Source organism: Pristis pectinata, chromosome 17 (genome assembly GCF_009764475.1).
Source record: "Pristis pectinata isolate sPriPec2 chromosome 17, sPriPec2.1.pri, whole genome shotgun sequence".
NCBI lineage: Eukaryota > Metazoa > Chordata > Chondrichthyes > Rhinopristiformes > Pristidae > Pristis > Pristis pectinata.
Window position 1 is genome coordinate 42,665,111 of NC_067421.1, and position 19,576 is coordinate 42,684,686.

Consider the following 19,576-nt stretch of genomic DNA (forward strand, 5'->3'; position numbering starts at 1 on the left):
CCACAGGTTACGAGAGCAGGTTCTCTACTGCAAGTACTTGCCTACCAATCCCCAAAAAATCTTTTCACCATTTACCAGGTTCAAGTCAATAGCCAATGGTGCAGCTTCAACAGCACAGTGTCACCCACAGGAAAGAATTCTAGCTTGTTGACAGCCCATCCATAATATTCACACACTCCATTAGCAGAGTGTAGTGGTCGAAGCACATTTAAGTTCCAAATGCTTCTTCAAAAACACCTCTCTAAAATCACAGACCACCCTGACTTGGAAATCATAATGTCAATCTTTCATTTTCATTGGGTCAAAATCCTGAAACGCTTGATCCATTAGCATCTTCATCATAGGGACTGAAGCAGTTCAAGGAAACATCATCCTGAGGACCATTAGGAATAAGCAATAATTCTGGACTTGTCCATGTGTCACAGAAGGATACATCAATGAAAAACCATGTATTTTACATAAGTCAGTGACCTGAAATCATGACGATAACATGTAGGCTTCCATATTAAAATCACCTAATTATTTCACTTTCTTACCTTGTATCATTCTTGTCTCTTACACTGGTTTCAAACTTAGTCCCATTTCTAGCTACGTACTCTGCCAGTTTGTCAATAACTGGTTGGATATCAGGGGGAGGAGGAATAATAACAGGAACCACAGTTGTAGCACTGAAAAATAAAAGATAGTTAAGTTATAAAATAAGCAAATGAAAATAGTGACAGAATAACAGCATGGTGCAATACTTCTCTCAAGCCTTCAAAAAAAAACACAAAACAAAATATGCCAATTTCCTCCAATCCAATAAATACCAAACAGATTTAGTTTTCAAACTGAAAAAGGGCAAGCTTCAAAGACAATGCCCAATGGCAGCACATCACAGATAGTTGTAACAAGTGCATCTTAAGTTATGACTGACTGATGTGTCTGGCATTGCTCAAAGCAACACAAAGGGCAGTGGGATGTAATGAATGCTGATCTCATTTGCAAATTTCAAAGACAAAACTAGTAATGCATTTTCTCTTTTTAATAACAAGCCTATTCTTCATGATTCTTTCCTTTTGGGAGCACTTTTAAATACCTTTTTCTGACAAAAACCAGTCAGAACGACAGTTAAGAATTGTGAGACTTTGTTTTCACTTCTCACTCCCCACTCATTTGCTGGTAGTGGGACAAGGGACTGGATGCAGTAACCAGGACAGTATATTAAGTATTCAGATTTGGGGAAAGGATATGTTTTGGGGCTACAGCAAAGGTAAGCATATGGTTTGCAAACTCTTAATACTTATTGCAAAGGAAGGAAGAAGAATGCAATAAAGAAAGATGGTTTGATTACCATAAAATAGTTTTTTAGCTTTTACTTTAACTTGAATGAACCTACACTTACGTGCAAACTAATATCTTTATTAAAATACTACCATAAAATTGCAGCCATAAACAATATCCTGGTACAACCTTCCTTTGAATAAACATCCTTTCATATCTCTAACTTTTCCCTGTTATATCGTGCATCTTGCCTTTGAATCAAAGAAGAATTTTCACACAGTCATAAGAGTTACATAGCATGGAAACGGAACTTTGGTCCAATTCATCCGTGCCGACCAAGATGCCGACCAATCTGAATAACACCCCTCCAGTACCACCCTCTATCTCCTTTCACCAAGCCAATTTTGTATCCAATTAGCTAGCTCACCCTGGATCCCATGTGATCCCTCTGGACCAGCCTAGCATGCGGGATCTTGTCAAAGACCTTGCTAAAGTCCACGTGGGCATGACTACCACCCTGCTCTCATCAATCCTCTTGGTCACCTTCTTAAAAAATTCAATCAAATTTGAGAGACATCACCTCCCACAACAAAGTTGACTATCCCTAATCAGTTGTTGCCTTTCTAAATCCTTTCCTGTTCCAGAATCCCTTCCAATAACCTTCCCACCACTGATACAAGGTTCACCAGCCTGTAGTTCCCCAGCTTGTTCATGCAGCCCTTCTTAAATAAAAGCACAACATTTGCCACCCTCCAGTCCTCTGGTACCTCAATTTTGATTAATAGTGTAATCTGACTTGTCTCAGGAAAGGTCAACATTTCACTGCTCCTTAATGAATTGAAAGGATGCATTGTAGTTAAGACAACAATCCAGCCAGATGGTACACAGTGGTGTCCAGCTGTGTAACAGTTAAGGTACTGGACCAACACCAGGCTTTTGAACCATTGATGAAGAGACACAAGTTGGAATGCTATCATGGCACTTAGCAATTCAAATTCACGCATTTAAATAAATGCGGAATTAAAAAATGCTAGAAGTAGTGACAGCAACACCATAGTCAAAGTCAAACAGTACAGACGCAGGCCCTTCGGCCCACTATAACCATGCCAACCATCAAGTATTTATCTATACTAATCCCGTTTACCAGCACTTGGTCAGCAGCCTTCCATGTCTTGGCAAATTAAGTGCTCGCTCAGCTACTACTAAAATGTTGCAAGAGCACCTGCCTTCACCACCCACTCAGTGTTCCAGATTCCAACCACCCTCTGGTGACATAGTTCTTTCTCAGATCCCCTGTAACCTCTTATCCTAAACCTATTCCCTCCAACTTGAGATCTCTGCCACTGGGGAAAAAATTTCCTACTACCTATGTCCTTCATAATGCTGTATACTTTTCTCAGATCCCAGCTTCGCCTCCTCTGTCCCTGCCCAACCTCCTTCAGGTTACCATTAAAGTTCTGGCTCCCCAAAGCCTGCAGGTAAGGTCACCCTTACCTGGTCTAGCTTTAACGTGACCCATTAATGTGGTTGACTCTTAACTAACTCCTCAGATCAGGGGAAATTAGAGGTGGACAATAAATGCTGGCCTTGTCAGTAATGACTACACCTTCTGAATAATAATTAAAAAAATAAATCAACCAAACTGAAGGAAAGGAGATCCAGACAGATGGTTTATTGTATTACAATACCCAATTCCTCCCAAAATTGCAGAGATAGCCACAGATCACTTTTAAAATTAGGGGAAGCTAACTGTTGAACTTAAAATATCCCACCTGATTGTGGTTGTAGTAGAGGTGCTCTGGCTATTACTGCTGTCTCCTTCTGGAGGTGGAGGAGGTGTGGTTGCAGATGCCGTAGTTGCTGATGTCCCCGTTGTAGTTGGTGTAGCCATTTCTGAAGGCAAACCACTATAATAGCCAGCAACTTCCATTCCTGGTGGGGGTGGTGTTAGGCAATATGTACCATCGGGCATCATGTAATATCCATAATACATGGTTGTCACCGATGCTGTAATAGAAAAGAACGTAATTAAGATTATGCCCAATTACTTCTATCATGTTCACAGAATCTTTCAAAAAAGCTATAATGAAACTGTCAATTTTCACTTGTTCATACCAGCCCCTTTACTAGAATAGCTAAGGAGTACATCTTCAAAAATGTAATCACCGTTGTATAAAATTATTTTCATGTTTATCAAACTGCAATGCCAAACGATAACAAATCCTATTAGAATGGGTGGAAAAGTAACTGTTATAAAAATAGATTTTAACTGGACTTTATCAAAAATATCCCAATCCTTAATTAAGCAGATCACACTTAACAAACTAGATATTCATTTATCAGTATTCAATACAGCTTTGAGACAATTGATACTAATTACTTGATTAAATCAATGTTGATTAACTACCAAAGTACTAAAATGCTTGATTGCTCCTTCACTCAACTAGTCTTTTTGGCTTTAAATGAGTTGCATGGAGTGTCCTGTTGTAAGACAACCTATTTGTTTATGGATTTCTGTCACTTCCATTTATAAGTGACAATCGATTATGCTGGGATTTGTTAACTTTATTATCTGGATGTGGAGAGACATTCCACTCCCAAATCAACTTGAAAAACAAGAAAATCTCGTCTAACCCCAGCTCCTCCAGGACCCCAAAAAGAACGTCCCTATTAATTTTAGCTTGCAACATATCCATCCTCACAAGTGAACAACATGAAATCAATCAAGCCAATGAGCCCAATCTGCTATCTCCTCACACTCACTGAAGAGAAGCATCTATATCCCATGAACAAATAAATTAACTCACTGACTATACACCCTAGAGTTGGGAAGAGATGTTCGGAGGCTAGCAGGCACAGGGCATGTGGCGTACTGGGGCCCTGTCGCAGAATGCTCTTGACAGGCTTTGACAGAAGGCAAAGGGAGGTGGAATTGTCTTTCCTCCCAAAGCTCTGACTGAGTTTAACAGTTATTAAACATCACTGACATTTAGAGACATTTAAAAACTATTCAATTATCTGTAAAAAAAAATTGGTGAAAAGGAAGTAAAATTAGTTAACTGAAAATATTAAACCAATGTAAATGTACTTCTCTTGGCCAAGAATCCCCAATAAAGTGAATGAGATGCCAGGACCTCTGCCAGCATAAAAACATTAAATCCTGCAAGATGTGTGGAGTCCAGTGATTGGGGGGGGGGGTAGTGACAAAGCAGTAATGTATGCTGGGGATAAAGGACAACCAATGGATATACTATACTTAGATTTAGAGAAGAAATCTGATAAGGTGCTGCATCAAAGATTACTGCAGAAAATAAAAGTCATGGTGTAGGAGGTAACACACTGGTATACACAGAGATATAAACAGAGAGGAGGCATAAATGACCTTTTTCTGATTAGCAAGGTGTAACAAATGCACCACAGGTTCCATGCTGGAGCCTGAACTCTTTACAATTTATATAAATCACTTAGATAAAAGCACTTAAGATATGGTTGCTAAATTTGCTGATGACACAAAAAATAGTAGGGATTTGAATTGTGAAGAGGACCAAAAAAATGCCACAAAAGGACTCAGATGTGCTAAGCGACGTGGCAAAGATCTGCCAAACAGAGAATAATGAAGGAAAATGTGAAATTATCCATTAACTTATCCATTTATCCATTGAGAAACTGCAGAGCTCCGAGGTGAAGTGGGATCCAAGTGATCTCGAGGATGATTCATAAATAGCATGTGTGCAAGTAAGTGATTAGAAATTATATTGCTTATTGCTGGGAGAATTAAGTAGGGAGGTTATGCTTCAGTAATAGAGGGTATTGGTGAGAACATAAGTGGAGTACTATGTACAGTAGTGATCTTCTCATTTAAGGAAGAATGTTAATACATTGGAGGCATTTCCGAGAAAGTTTAGGAGACTTATATCTGGCAAGTGCAAGGTTGTCTTGTGAAGAAAGGTTGGACAAGTTAGGCTTGTATCCCCTAGAGTTTAGAAGAGTGGGAGGCAATTTGATTGAAGCATACAAAATCTTGAGGAGCCATGACAAGGTGGATGCGGAGAGACTGTTTATTCTTGTGGGATAATCCAGTCACTGTTTTAAAAATAAGGGTTGCCCATTTAAAGACATAGATGAGATGACGTTCTTCACCTCCCCCCCCCTCCCAAAAGCATTGTGAGACTTCAGAATTCGGCCTTCAAGGATGGTGGAAGCAGAGCATTTGAATACTTTTCAGGAAAAGGTAGATAAAGTCTTGATAAACAAATTAATTAAAAAGTTTGCCACAGGGTGAATGGGAATGCAGAGATGGGGCTACACTCAGATCCGCTGTGATCTTATTAAATGGCAGAGGCTGGAGGAGTTGAGTAACTTACTCCAGCTCCTAATTTGTATGTTTATAAGCGGCAGCATCTGTTACAAGGTAACTTCCAAACTTACACTGGGTTGGTTCCAATGCATGTCTGGGAGTTACTTAATTCAGAATGACAGGATACAGTCAGCAAGCTATGCCCCAATAAGTTCTGGGCAAATAAAGTATTCCTTTGTGTACTAAATACATGTCCACAGGATTAAAGTTGTAAATCTTGGACACAGATTTAAAAATGGGGGAAAAATAACCAAATCTGAGTATTAGCCCTATAATTCCTTTTAAAGCATCACTAATTGGGAGGGGTCAAAAGCAGGTCATTGCTAAGGAAGGAAAACTCAATTTGCTGAGCTGCATAGATCAGATTTCATTTTGCTTATCACTGCATAAATGACTTAACAGCTGCTGGGGCACGAACATTTAAAATCTCAGCACAGTCTTTTCCACTCCAAATTTTAATACATATACAAATGCAACCTTACAGGGTTTCTTAAAAGCTGTTGTTCTTCTAAATTCTACACTTCTAAAACACAATGCAGATAACATCAATTTTCTCCTGAGTGGCTTCCTTTCTGATTGTTATTCTATATTCAAGAGTCAGCTCAGGACATTAACTAAGCTGATTTGCACCCAAGACTTTCATGTTCAATGTGTTGCCCAGACTCATAATTTATACCATGTAAAAGCAGAATAGATTTAAAAGATACACAGTGAAACAATTCACTATTTCCAGCAGCAAGCATCGCTCAATTTTTACTGTGGGTAATGCTAATCTTTTTAAGTTATTTTGAATATTTTATGCAGATTATACAATTGAGGGAAGATGGGAAAGGAGTGGGTTATAGCCAAAGTAGACACAGTGGACTAACTAGCTTTCTCTGTGCTGAAAAGTTTGAACAGAGTTTTCTGAGTACTTGGCTAGGTCCAAAAAATGCACTACGGCTACAAAGAACTCAGTCCAAAGATCACCACAAATTAATCATTTTATGTCAAGCATTTTAAAATCAACAGTCAGAAGCCAATCCAACATGCCAGTAGGACTCTGAATAAAATCTGATAGATTTTATTAATTTATAAATCTAAAACCTGGTAAGTATTAACAACAGCCTTAAGGCAGGTCCTGGGAACTGAAAAGGAGAGAGATGGATGAATGGAAGCTCATGAATGGAAACCTAACTCCACATAAAGGCAAGGACTGAAATGGCTGAATGGTCTCATTTAGTGCTACAACGATTTTGTAATTCCATGAATGCAATCGACCAAACTCAAGCAGGGCTCCTGGCTCAAGAAAACCTACAGTGCTAAGTTTAGCTGATGATTAGAATGGATTTGTGACTTTATCTCATCTACTTGGTTATTCTCTACTTGTAGAAAATTTCTCTCCTCAATTTCAAATACATCCTTGTTCACTTTTAACCAAGACGTAACTCTGCAATATAAACTCCTGTGACAATTCCTCACCCACCTACTATCCTTAAACATGAACAAGGTTAGCCATTCCATTTACTCTCTAGTTTTCCTGCCAGCTTTCAATGGTGGTTCATGGACCCCGTTTGATCTGTCAATTTATGCATTAAGGAAAGGCTTTTTTACAATACAATTTCTTTATTCTCCCACTTGTGCAGCTGCCTCACTTTCACCATGTTTCTCGAGCTTTTCACTCACTCTCGATCACAACCTAAAAGACATAAGCCCAACAAAGAGCCCTCAACTGGAAACATTGCTCTGTTTCTCTTCCCACAGATGCGGCCTGCCTTGCTGAGTATTTCCAGCATTTTCTGTTTTTATTTTAAATTTCCAGCATCTGCAGCTTTTTTGATTTTTAAGACTTAAGCTCTCTCCCTTACCCATAGGCATGTCCAAACTCTGAACAACCCTTAAAAACCACTGCCTTGCCATCTCCAAGTTTGTTTTCAGGTGACATATGCACGATTACTTAACTATAGTTCACAGATTAAATATTGATTCAAGAGCTTTGCAAATAATAATCTTTATTATAAATCATAGATCAAATAAAGCCAACAATATTGATAAGATACATTTTAAACTTGTCTGATCAATCAGATCTAGAACAATGTCTATTGTAGTTTCTGAACAGTCTAGTCAGATCAATAATTACACAATAAAACACATACAATAAAGAAAAATAGGGCCTACACCCACCATAATTGCTCTTCACTGATCAAGGCAGAAGAAACACAGGTGGATAGGTAATTGGGTGATGGGCAGAAAGAATCAGGTGGAGAAGGGTAACAGGGGGAGGAGGGGTTTGGGGAGAATGGAAAAGGTGAACCAAGGGAGAGAGAACCTGGGTGGACTGATGGCAGTGGGAAAGGAACACGGGGGTGTGGTTAACCTGAAACTGGAAAATTCCTGTTCCTACCACTGGGTTGCAGACTAGCCAAGTGGAATGTGAGGTGTTGTTCTTACAGTTTGTGTTTAACCTCACTGTAGCAGTGTAGAAGGCCGAGGACAGACAGGTCAGTGTGTGTGAATGGGAAGGGGAATTGACGTAACCATGTAACCAGAAGCTCAAGATGGGCATTGCAGACAGAGTACAGTTACTTCACAAAATGGTTGCCTGGTCAACGGTTGGTCTCGCCGATGTAGAGGCAACATTGCGAGCATTGAATGCAATAGACATACTGGAGGAGGTGCACATGAATCTCTGCCTCACCTGGAAGGGTTGTTTAGGTCCCTGGATGGTGGTGATGGAGGAGGTGAGGTGACAAATGTCACAGCTCCTCTGGTTGCAGGGAGAAGTGCCAGGGGACAGAGAGCAGGCGGACCAGGAGTCCCTGAGGAAAGTTGGGGGGGGAGGGGGGTGGTGGGTGGAGGAGGAGACATGATCCTGTTATGGCTGGACAGCTGGCGGAAATGCCGAAGGATATTATGCTGGATGCGGAGGTGAGTGGGGTGAAAAGGTGAGGACCAAGAGAGTGCTCTCTCTGGTCTGGTCTAGGAGAGGGGTGAGAGAAGATATGCAGGAAATAGGGAAATTTCCAGAGATCAGGCCAGAATTTGGTGGCAAAGATGATAAACTTGACAAGTTCTTCCTGGGTACAGAAGCAGCATCGATATAGTGGAGAAAGAGTTGGGGAGAGGTGTCAGAGTAGGTTTGGAACAAGGATTGTTCATGGCCAACAAAAAGACAGGTTTAGCTAGAGCCCATGCAAGTACCCGTGGCTACATCTTTATTTGTAGGAAGTGGAATGAATTAAGAGAGAAGTTGTTGAACACAAGAACAAGTTCTACCAGGCAGATGAAAGTGTTAGTGGAGGGGAACTGGTTACGTCTTTGGTCCAGACCTTCCTGATAAGGGATGAGATGTTTTAAGATGGGACGTCCATGGTACAGATGAAACAGCTGGGACCAGGGAGTTGGAAGTTATAAAAACAGTGGAGGGCATGAGAGGTGTCTCGGATGAAGGCAGGAAGGGACTAAAGGGGAGACAGGATAGAGTCACAGTATGAAGAGATGTTTGGTGAGTCAACAGCAGGCAGATAAGACTGTGATAAGACTATTGAATGGTTCCCTTATACGATGAGATGGACTATGATCTCACAATCTACCTTGTTGTGACCTTGCACCTTATTGCACTGCACTTTCTCTGTAGCTGTGACACTTTACTCTGTACTGTTATTGTTTTTACCTGTACTACATCAATGCACTCTGTACTAACCCAATGTAACAGCACTGTGTAATGAATTGACCGGTACGATCAGTTTGTAAGACAAGCTTTCCACTGTACCTCGGTACAAGTGACAATAATAAACCAATAACAATATCAGAAACAATGGGTCTATTAGGGCAGCCCTGTTTGTGGATCATGGGTAAGAAATAGAAGTGGGCAGTGTGGCACTATCAATTTGGAGGCTGTGGAGGGGAGATCTTTTAACGTGATGGTCTGGAAGATGGTGGCCTGATGTTCGTTCATGGGGTCATAGTCCAGTGGAAGGTATGAGGTGTTGTTTTAGAGCAGTTGTCTGGCCTCTGCAAGGTAGAGGTCAGTGTGCCAGACCACAACAGCACCGCCCTTGTCTGTGGGTTTGATGACAAGATTGGGATTGGTTTGAAGTAAGTGGAATGCTGCATGTTGAGAGGGACTATGGTTGGAATGAGTGAAGGGAGCGGAGAAGTCAAGGCAGTCAATATCACATCAACAACTAGAAATGAAAGTAACGGAACAAGGGGAAAGGGCAGAATGTGGATAAGGAATGTCAGGTCGGCCAAAATCCTGTTGAATGGCTGAGCTGGCTCAAGGAGCTGAATGGTCTACTCCTGTTTACAAATCTTATGGTCTTCCATCGCTGAACCCGTGCAATTAGAACCACAAGACCAAGCAAAGTTTTTGAGGAAAGGCTGCTAGAACTTAGGTTCAAGAGTAACAGTACAAGATGTGTTATTGAAGTATACAATATAGCTATTGTACTTGGCATTGTACCATGTCACTTGGCATTCAGGATGAAGTAGCCAATTGAATTCAACACTGGCTTAGCGGGAGAAGCCAGAGTGGTAGTAGATAGTTGTCTCTCTGACTAGAGGCCTGAGGCTAGTGGTGTGCCACAGGGATCAGTGCTGGGTCAGTTGTTGTTTATCATCTATATTGATGATTTAGATGATAATGTGGTAAACTGGATCAGCAAATTTGCAATGACACCAAGATTGGGGGCATAGTGGACAGCGAGGAAAAGCTTACAGCGTGACCTTGACCAGCTAGGAAAATGTGCTGAAAAATGGCAGATGGAATTTAATGCAGACAAGTGTGAGGTGATGCACTTTGGGAGGACAAACCAGGGTAAGACTTACACAGTGAATGCTAGGGCTCTGAGGTGTGCTGTGGAACAAAGGGACCTGGGAATACAGATCATTGTTCCATGAAAGTGGCGTCACAGGTAGATAGGATCATAAAGAGAGCTTTTGGCACTTTGGCCTTCATAAATCAGGGCACTGAGTCCAGGAGCTGGGATATTATTGTGAAGTTGTACAAGACGTTGGTGAGGCCAAATTTGGAGTATTGTGTGCAGTTCTGGTCACCTACCTACAGGAAAGATGCAAGCTTGAAAGGGTGCAGGGAAAATTTACAAGGATGTTGCTGGGACTTAAAGACCTGAGTTGTAGGGAAAGGTTGAATAGGTTAGGACTTTATTCTCTGGAGCGCAGTGAGGGGAGATCTTATAGAGGTATACAAAATTATGAGGGTGAATGTATACAGGCTTTTTCCCCTCAAGGTTGGGTGAGACTAGAACTAGAGGACATAGGTTTAGGGTGAAAGGTGAAATATATAAGGGGGATCTGAGGGGGAATTTCTAGTGCGAGTGTGGAACGAGTTGCTAGCGGAAGTGGTAGATGCAGGTTCAATTGCCACATTTAAGAGAGGTCTGGATGGGTACATAGATGGGAGGGGTTTGGAGGGATTTGGAGGGATATGGTCCGGGCGCAGGTAAATGGGACTAGGCAGAAGATCAGGTTGGCATGGACTAGATGGGCCAAAGGGCTTATTTCTGTGCTGTACTGCTCCATGACTCTATAACTAACAGAAATTTAAATCAAGATTTGATCAAGATAGGACAAAGGTAACAGCATATATATCTAACATGTTGCACACCTGCTAAAAAATTCTTTCCATACAAAGAGTGGGCTTACATCTTTTGCTCCCCAGATAGATCACAGAGAAGCCAAGAATAAGTTGCATGCTTAGATATCCAACATTAAGCGTCTCTTTCACAAGACCAACTACCTTCAGCTGTTTGATCCATGGCTTTGCCTCCTAGGAGAAGCTAAAGAATAATATTGGCAGAATATTTAGTTCCATTCCCAAGTAATATGTACTCAACTGAGCAGGACTTGACCAACAGAGTCAAGCACCAAAGCACCAAATAACAATCATGCCACACAAATGCAAGGCAATGGCCATACCCCCTTCACATCAATAGCACTGCAGAATCCGTCATTGACATTCTAGGTTTCCATATTGATAAAGCTCAACTGGACCAGGCATATATTTACCATAGCACTTCAAAAGCCATATATTCTGTTTTGAGTGCCTCACCTGACTAACCTCTTCACCTCCTGCATGAATGATTGCAGCTGCAAAAACACGCAAATGCATCTCTCTCCCATCCATTCAGTTAAATATCCATTACTACCACCATCAGCATACCATAGATTACTGGCTGCAGGACACACTACAGCACCTTGCAAAAAGTTTCTTATACAGCACCTCGCAAAAGTTTCTTATACAGCACCTCCCAAAACCATGACCTGTCACAACCAAAAAGGTCCGATGCAGCAGGAGTAGGAAAACATTACCTCAATTTCCCTTCCAAAGTCCAGACCACAATGACTTGAACATACATCCTTTCATTGTTTCAGGTAAAAATCTTAATAATCCCTATTGAACAGCATGGACAGTGATAGATTTTTGTTAACCAAAGATATCAAGGGATATGGACAAAAAGACAGATGTATGGTCACAGACCAGCTGTGAGCTCATTTAACTAACAAACAGGCACAATGACCTCCTCTTCCAATAATCCAAAAGCAAAATGGAGATACCCTCACTCCCTCACCACTGCCCTCACAAAGAAAGGTTCTTTATCACCTGCTTCTCAAAAGGGAACAAACGTTAGTCCACCAGCAACAACCATACGTCCGAGAATGAAAAATATCAGCTGGCATGAAACAAAGATTGAGCTTATACACACCATGCCTTAAGCTGGCACCAGGTTTTGTTTGCACATATTGAATTGAATACCAAGTGCTTATCTGCATACTTACAATCTGAGGTGCATTCTCCAGTTGTTGCTACCGTCTCTGAGCTGTTAGATTCTTGCTGCTTTTGTTCATTTTTGGCATCAGCTTGTACCTTCCGCACCAGAGCTGCAAGTGGATGGTCTGGATCCAGTACTTTCAGAGGCTAAAACAAAATTAGATTTTTCATTAGGCCTGACATCCATTTAACTTGCAAGTTATTATAGAGATATTGGCTATTTTACAGAACAACTTGCCCAAGCCCTACGTACATGATATTCATCTAGCATCATACTTTAAATCAATCAAACTAAATTTGGAAGAAACTACAGATGGAGTACAGTCACTCCTGGCAATTAAATTTTAGCTGTTTTGATCTGGAAGAATTCAAAACTGTAAATTCAGATCTCAGTGACTCACCCTGGTTAGTTCTTCCAATCTGGAGTTACTTTTAGAAGCAAAAAGACTCGGATGGAGGTAAGAGCCATCATTGTCATCATCATCATCTTCACCCGATTCTGTTACAGATTCTGTTATAATTACAATATGTTTCAGTAAGCAGTAAAACTCAAGCCATGAAATAATCATTTTTGTCCCACATAGACCAGCTTCGAAGGATAAGGCATCAACTATATATTTTGCTGGAGTAACCAATTATAATGATCCACGTTAGCAGATATTGCAGCTTCTAAGATGAATGGTAATGATGAGTCAAAGGGACATCATAGATCAGCTCCACTTATTTCTTTATGTGCCTGATACATAATAGAATAGAGGAAGACGAGTAAGCTATTCACCCCCTCTAGCCCCTTCTTCTATTCATTGACATCTTGGTTGATCTGCACCTCAGCTCTAAAGACCCAGTTTGGCTACATATCCCTTAGTTTAACAATATCAAACCTGAACTTATTAATTGAGCTAGCTAGAACCAGTTTCTTGAGAGGAAAGAGTTCCACTTTCCACTACCTTGTGTGATACCGTTCCTGATTTTTTTTCCTTAATAGTCTGTTTCTTTACCCAATAAACCTTACCAGGAGAAAATTCCCTACTTAATTCCAAAAATCTCATTTAAGTTACTCCTTAATATTATGTATTCCAAGGAAAACAAGACTACTTTACATAATCTCATAATCAAATCCCTGGAGCCCTGTTTAAACATTCTGATGAATGCAGTGATTAAATGAAGCTCCAGCACAGATCGTAAGAATGTGATTTCAGGAGTATGCCATATAATCCGTTGAGCCTGCTCCATTATTAAAATAAGATCATGGCTGATCTGATTTTGGCAGCATCTCAACTTTCCTGCATATTCCCCATCACACTCAACTTCCCTTTAGTCTTTTTTTACTCAGCCTTGAATGACTCTGTGCACTTGTACTCCCAGCTCCCTCTGTTTCACAACACTCATCAGTGCCCTGCCATTCACTATACAAGTCCTACCCTGGTTTGGCTGTCCAAAATGCATCACCTCGCACTTATCCAAGTTGAAATACATTTGCCATTCCTCAGTCCATCTACTCAACTGATCAAGATCTCTTTGCAATTCATTGTAACCTCCTTCACTAATAAGACCCCCTAATTTAGTAAGATCAGCAAACTTGCTAATCGTGCCATGTACATTCATATCCAAATCATTTACATACATAATGAATAACAGAGGTCTCAACACCGGCCGCTGGGACACCCCACTACTCACAGGCCTCCAGTCAGGGAATCGACCTTTGATCATCACCCTCTGCTTCCTATCATCGAGCCAATTCTGAATCCACCTTGCTAGCTCCACCTGAGTCCCATGTGACCTGACTTAGGAGCAAAAAAAAAATCACACTTCTGGAGGAACTCAGCAGATCAGTCCTGACGCAGGGTCTCATTCCGAAACATCGACTACCCCTCTGCCTCCACAGATGCTGCCTGACTCGCTGAGTTCCTCCAGCAGTTTTTGTTTTGCTCCAGATTCTGGCATCTGCAGCCTTTTGCATTTCCAAAGGTTCAGAACCTTGAGTGAAGAAAGTCCTCCTCATCTCCTTCTTAAATAGGCAGCACGTTATTCTGAAACCCCCCATGGAGGGAAATAACCTCTCAACATCTTTAGTGTTGAGGCCCCTCAAATCTCATCTTCCAATAAGATCCTATTTTACTTCCTATTCTTCTAAACTCCAGTATAAACCCAACTGGCTCCAGCTTTCCTCAAAAGAGAATCGTTTTATTCCAGCAACTTTCTCTGAACTGCCTCTAATGCAAGAATATTTCTTGTTAAATAAGGGGCCAAAATCGCATGCAGTATTTCAGGTGTAGCCTCACCAACATCCTGTGCAGCTGTTCTAAGATTCAGCTACTTTCATATTCCATTCTCCTTGAACTAAATCCCAACATTCTATATACCTTTCCAATTCTTGCTCACCTGATGCTAACTCTTTCATATATAAAGGACACCCAGATCCCTCTGTAGAGCAGAACATTGTATTTTCTATTCTTCTCCCCAAAGTAGGAAACCTCACATTATAATCTATCTTCCCATTTTTGGCTAATCTGTTAACTACGTATGCCCCTTTGCAGACAGTTTGCATTCTCCTAACCACCTGCTTTCCCACTAATTTATGTATTGTCAACAGATTTGGCTACCATACACTCTGTCCTTAATCCAAGTCATTGATGTAGAATTCGATTAATTTAGTGGATGTGGTTGTCGCTATTTATTGCCTATCCCTATTTAAAGTCAGAGAGTCATACAGCATGGAAACAGGCCCTTTGGCCCAAATGGTTCATGCTGCCCAAGATTCCATTTAAGCTAGACCCATTTGCCTGTGATTGGCCCATATCCCTCTAAACCTTTCCTATCCATGTACCTGTCCAAGTACCTTTTAAATGCTGCTAATGTACCTGCTTCAAACACTTCCTCTGGCAGCTCTTTCTATATACTGACCATCCTTTGAGTGAAAAAGTTGCCCTTCAGTTTCCTATTAAATCTCTCTCCCCTCACCCTAAACTTATGTCCTCCAGTTCCCGATTCACCAACCCTGGGTTAAAGTCTACGTGCATTCACTCTATCTGTGCCCCTCACGATTTTATACACATCTATAAAATGACCCCTCATTCTCCTATGCTCCAATAAATAAAGTCCCAGCCTGCTCACCTCTCTTCATTACTCAGTCCCTCGAGTCCCGGCAACATCCTCATAAGTCTCCTCTGCACTCTTTCCAGCTTAATGGCATATTTCCTATAGCAGGGTGACCAAAACTGAACACAATATTCCAAATGCGGTCTCACCAATTATTTGCCCTTGTGAAGGTGAGGTGGACCGCCTTTGTGAACCGCTACAGTCCTTCTGGGGAAGGTGCTCCCACAGTGCTGTTAGGAAGGGAATTGTAGGATTTAAATTTAGTGACGATTAGGAATTGTGATATATTTCCAAGTCAGGACTGTGCATGACTCGGAGGGGAATCTGGAACTGGTGGGGTTTCCCTAAGCCTGCTGCCTTTGTTCTTGGTGAAGTTGCAGGATAGGGAGGTGCTGTCATAGTAATCTAGACAGGTACTGCAGTGCATTTGTAGATGGTACACATCTCAGCCACTGTGTGCCCATGGATGAGGGAATGAACGTTGAGGGCACCATTCATCCATGTCGCTTTATCTTGAAAGTTGTTGGAGCTGTATTCATCCAGGCTGATTTTTGCCTTATAGATAGTGGAAAAGCTTTTCAATGTCAGAAAGTGAGTCACCCACTGCAGGATACTGAACTTCTAACCTGCTCTTATAACCACAGTATTTATGTGGCTGTCCAATTGAATTTCCGGTCAACTGCAAGCTCAGGACTTTAATGGTGGGGAACCTGGCAATAGTGCTACCACAGGACATTAGGATAGGTGCTTAGACTCTTCTAGTATTGGAGATGGTCATTTTCTGGCACTTTTGTTGCCGAAATGTTTCTTGCCACATCAGTCCACACCTGAATGTTATCCAGGTCTTGCGGCAGGCAATGTAGTCAATTAACATTCCTACTTCTAACCTAATGATGGAAGGTCACTGATGAAGCAGCTGAAAGTGAATCGAACGCGAATTACAAGATCAGCGATGATCTTGATGAGTAGCAGAACCGGTATGAGGGAACGAATGGCCTAGTCCTGCTTCTATTTCATACGTCCTTTGTTACTTCCTAACTTTGTCTAAGCTCTTTTGTAGTCACTTTGTGTCCTCCCCTATGCAACACTAGGGGAGCAAATATTATCAATAACTGAATACCCAAGTCACTTCTCGACATAAAGAACAAGGGACACTCAACAAACATCGCTTTGGCACACTAGTTACGCGCTGGTAGTCCAAGAATCAATTTTATCTTATCTTCTGCTCTCTATCCTTCAACCATTCAGCATTATTACAATCACTTTCTTTTTAATAAAAATGGGTTTCACTGTTATGTAGGACTTCATGAAACAACGTTTTAAGTCCAAACATTACCAATCTCTTTTATTAGTTTACTTTTTGGGCTTGATAACATCCTCAAAGGAATTTCAATAGGCAAGCACAGCCTGTCCTGCAGAAATCCTCACTATTTGCATCTAATTATGCCATATCTTTCTAAATATACACTAATGCTATCCTCTATTTAAGGATATTGCCTCTCAGTCTTCCTATCAGCAGGAAGAAAATTCATCTGTCCGTTTATCTTCTTCACTTTGTGTAAAATAAAATAAAAGTAAAATAAATTCAGATTTATTAATACAATCTCTGTTGCAAAATAATTTTAGAAATAATGCTGTATGTCCCATCTCAGTTTTCCAGAGATAGAGGGCTTCAGTTGGGAAATTAGCTTCCAGTCTCACTTGAGATTCCTAATTCACAGACATAAGTGGCATATCACTTCCCTCTTCAACTTTGCTATTGAAAATTAAGGAACAGCAACATTTTGCAACTTCACAAAAAGTAACATCTGTCAAATCGCAGGATCAAAATAGAATTAGTAATGGAAATGAAAATGGATCAGAAATAACTTGGCTTACTCCTTTTTTCCTCTACTTTTTTTTCTGTTTGAGCGATATATTTCCCTTCCTTCATGGTCTTGAGAATGTGCTTATAGTATGGATTCAGGTAGTGATCAAAGCGCAGAAAGTCAAACTGAGAATTCCGGGCTTGTTTAGCTTTAAGCATGATTTCAAACGGTGTTCCCTGCTTACAGACAAACTTTGCTGTGCGTTCAATGATGGCGTGCATCTTGGATGTTCCGGGCTGGGGAGAGAATGAGAAAATAAGGTGTGGAGACATCACAACAACTTACATCATAGGAAAACAGCCTTAAAACTACTGGGTTGAATTAAATATTCCATCCACACCAGAAAAGAATATCAGCTATAATGTTGTATGTAGTTAGTTCATTTGAGACTCAATCCAGCACATTACAATCAATACACGGGAATAGAAAAATATTGACCAATTAACTGATAAAGACACAAAATATCTGTTGATTTGCAGCTGGCAAATTCGTAGCTAGTGTATTTGCTAGGACCACAATTTACCAATTATCTGGATCACAAGCTGTATCACAAACATTCTCATTTTCAAGCAATTTTTCTATCGTGTGTATAGTGCATTTGTTGTTATTCTACATTTGGTCAGTATTTAACTTGTGCTGCAATTCCTTTAAAAGAAAATTGAATTTTGGTAATACCTCAACATAACTAAACTTAAATAGTCTACAATACTGTAAAAGGAAACCAAGAAATACACATACACAAACAATAGGCCAAAAAAAAGTCCCATGGCAAAAGCTTCACTTGGTTTTTACTTGGCATTTCTGTAATCTCTCTCTGACAAATGCAAAGTACAATGTTTTCTGTTACACATGCTCTAAAATTGGGGTGAAGGGAGAAAAACAAAACACTAAACTGCTACTGCCGAAAACTTAAAAGTCTTTTACAAGTATTCACTGGGTGCTTCTTCTCACTTCCCCTCACATGAAAGTAGAATTTACAAAACTGAACCATTCAGCACATGTCTGTGTCAGCTCGTTGCCACTGACTAACCAATATTTCCATATTCCAATAGTTATATCTCATCCAATCTTAGAAATACATGCCATGCTTTTTCACCATCTCCAGATCAATCCCTGGGATTTTCTCCCATTGTTGCTGATGTAAATGCTATAGTAGTTCAAGACCCTTCACAATAGCTTTGCCAGCACTGTCCACCTGACACAATACAGGGCTAGACAGGCAAGGAGGATTTTTCCCCAGCATAGTTAGAACCAGGGATCACAACTTCAGTGTAAAGGGCAGGCCATTTAGTCATAGAGTTGTACAGCACAGAAACTGACCCTTCGGCACACTGTGCCTATGCCAACCATCATGCCTATCTATACTAATCCCACTTGCCTGCATTAATTCCATACCCCTCTATGCCTTAAACCATTCAAGTACTTGTCCAGATGCCTCTTAAATGTTGATACTGTTCCTGCCTCCACCACCTCCTCTGGCAGCTGATTCCAGATACCAAACTCTTTGTGATGAGGAGAATGTTCTTTACCCAGAGGGTGGGGAATCTTTGGACTTCTCCATCCCATAGGCCTACGAGGTTCGGTCACCAAGTTCATTCAAAACAGAGATCACACTCAACGTCAGCAAGACTAAGGAATTGATTGTGGACTATAGGAAGGGGAAGTCGGGAGAACTCACCCCTGTCCCCATCGAGGGGTCAGCGGTGGAAAGGGTGAGCAGCTTCAAGTTCCTGGGCATCAATATCTCAGAGGATCTATCGTGGGCCCAACACATTAATGCAATCATGAATGGAGATATAGTGGCTCTACTTCATTAGGAGTTTGAGAAGATTTGGTATGGCACCAAAGACTCTTGCAAATTTCTATAGATGTACGGTGGAGAGCATTCTGACTGGTTGCATCACAGCCTGGTATGGAGGCTCCAATGCACAGGTTTGCAAAAGGCTGCAGAGAGTTGTAGACTCAGCCAGCTCCATCATGGGCACAACCCTCCCCACCATCAAGGACATCTTCAAGAAGGTAGCATCCATCACTTAAGGACCCTCACCATCCAGGACATGCCCTCTTCTCATTACTACCAACAGGGAGGAGCCTGAAGACCCACACTCAATGATTCAGGAACAGCTTCTTTCCCTCCGCCATCAGATTTCTGAACGGTCCATGAACCCATAAATGCATTCCTTTTTTTTTGCACCATTTATTTTTGTAATTTATAAT

General features: G+C 41.0%; 1 protein-coding gene across 4 annotated transcripts in view; it reads right to left on the bottom strand.

Annotated features, from left to right (window-relative positions):
- The window catches only part of sfswap (splicing factor SWAP), a 113,593-nt gene that overhangs the window by 86,042 nt on the left and 7,975 nt on the right, over window positions 1-19,576 (bottom strand). For all 4 annotated transcript variants that reach the window (XR_007957641.1, XM_052031734.1, XM_052031732.1 and 1 more), the window contains 5 exons: window positions 17,370-17,595; window positions 12,794-12,903; window positions 12,401-12,539; window positions 3,036-3,270; window positions 537-668 (listed from right to left, as the gene is read on the bottom strand). Coding sequence is in view for 3 of the 4 variants with exons in the window: in XM_052031734.1 (XP_051887694.1) it covers window positions 537-668; window positions 3,036-3,270; window positions 12,401-12,539; window positions 12,794-12,903; window positions 17,370-17,595 (842 nt within the window). In the remaining variant the exon portion in view is untranslated. The remainder of the gene's footprint in view (window positions 1-536; window positions 669-3,035; window positions 3,271-12,400; window positions 12,540-12,793; window positions 12,904-17,369; window positions 17,596-19,576) is intronic.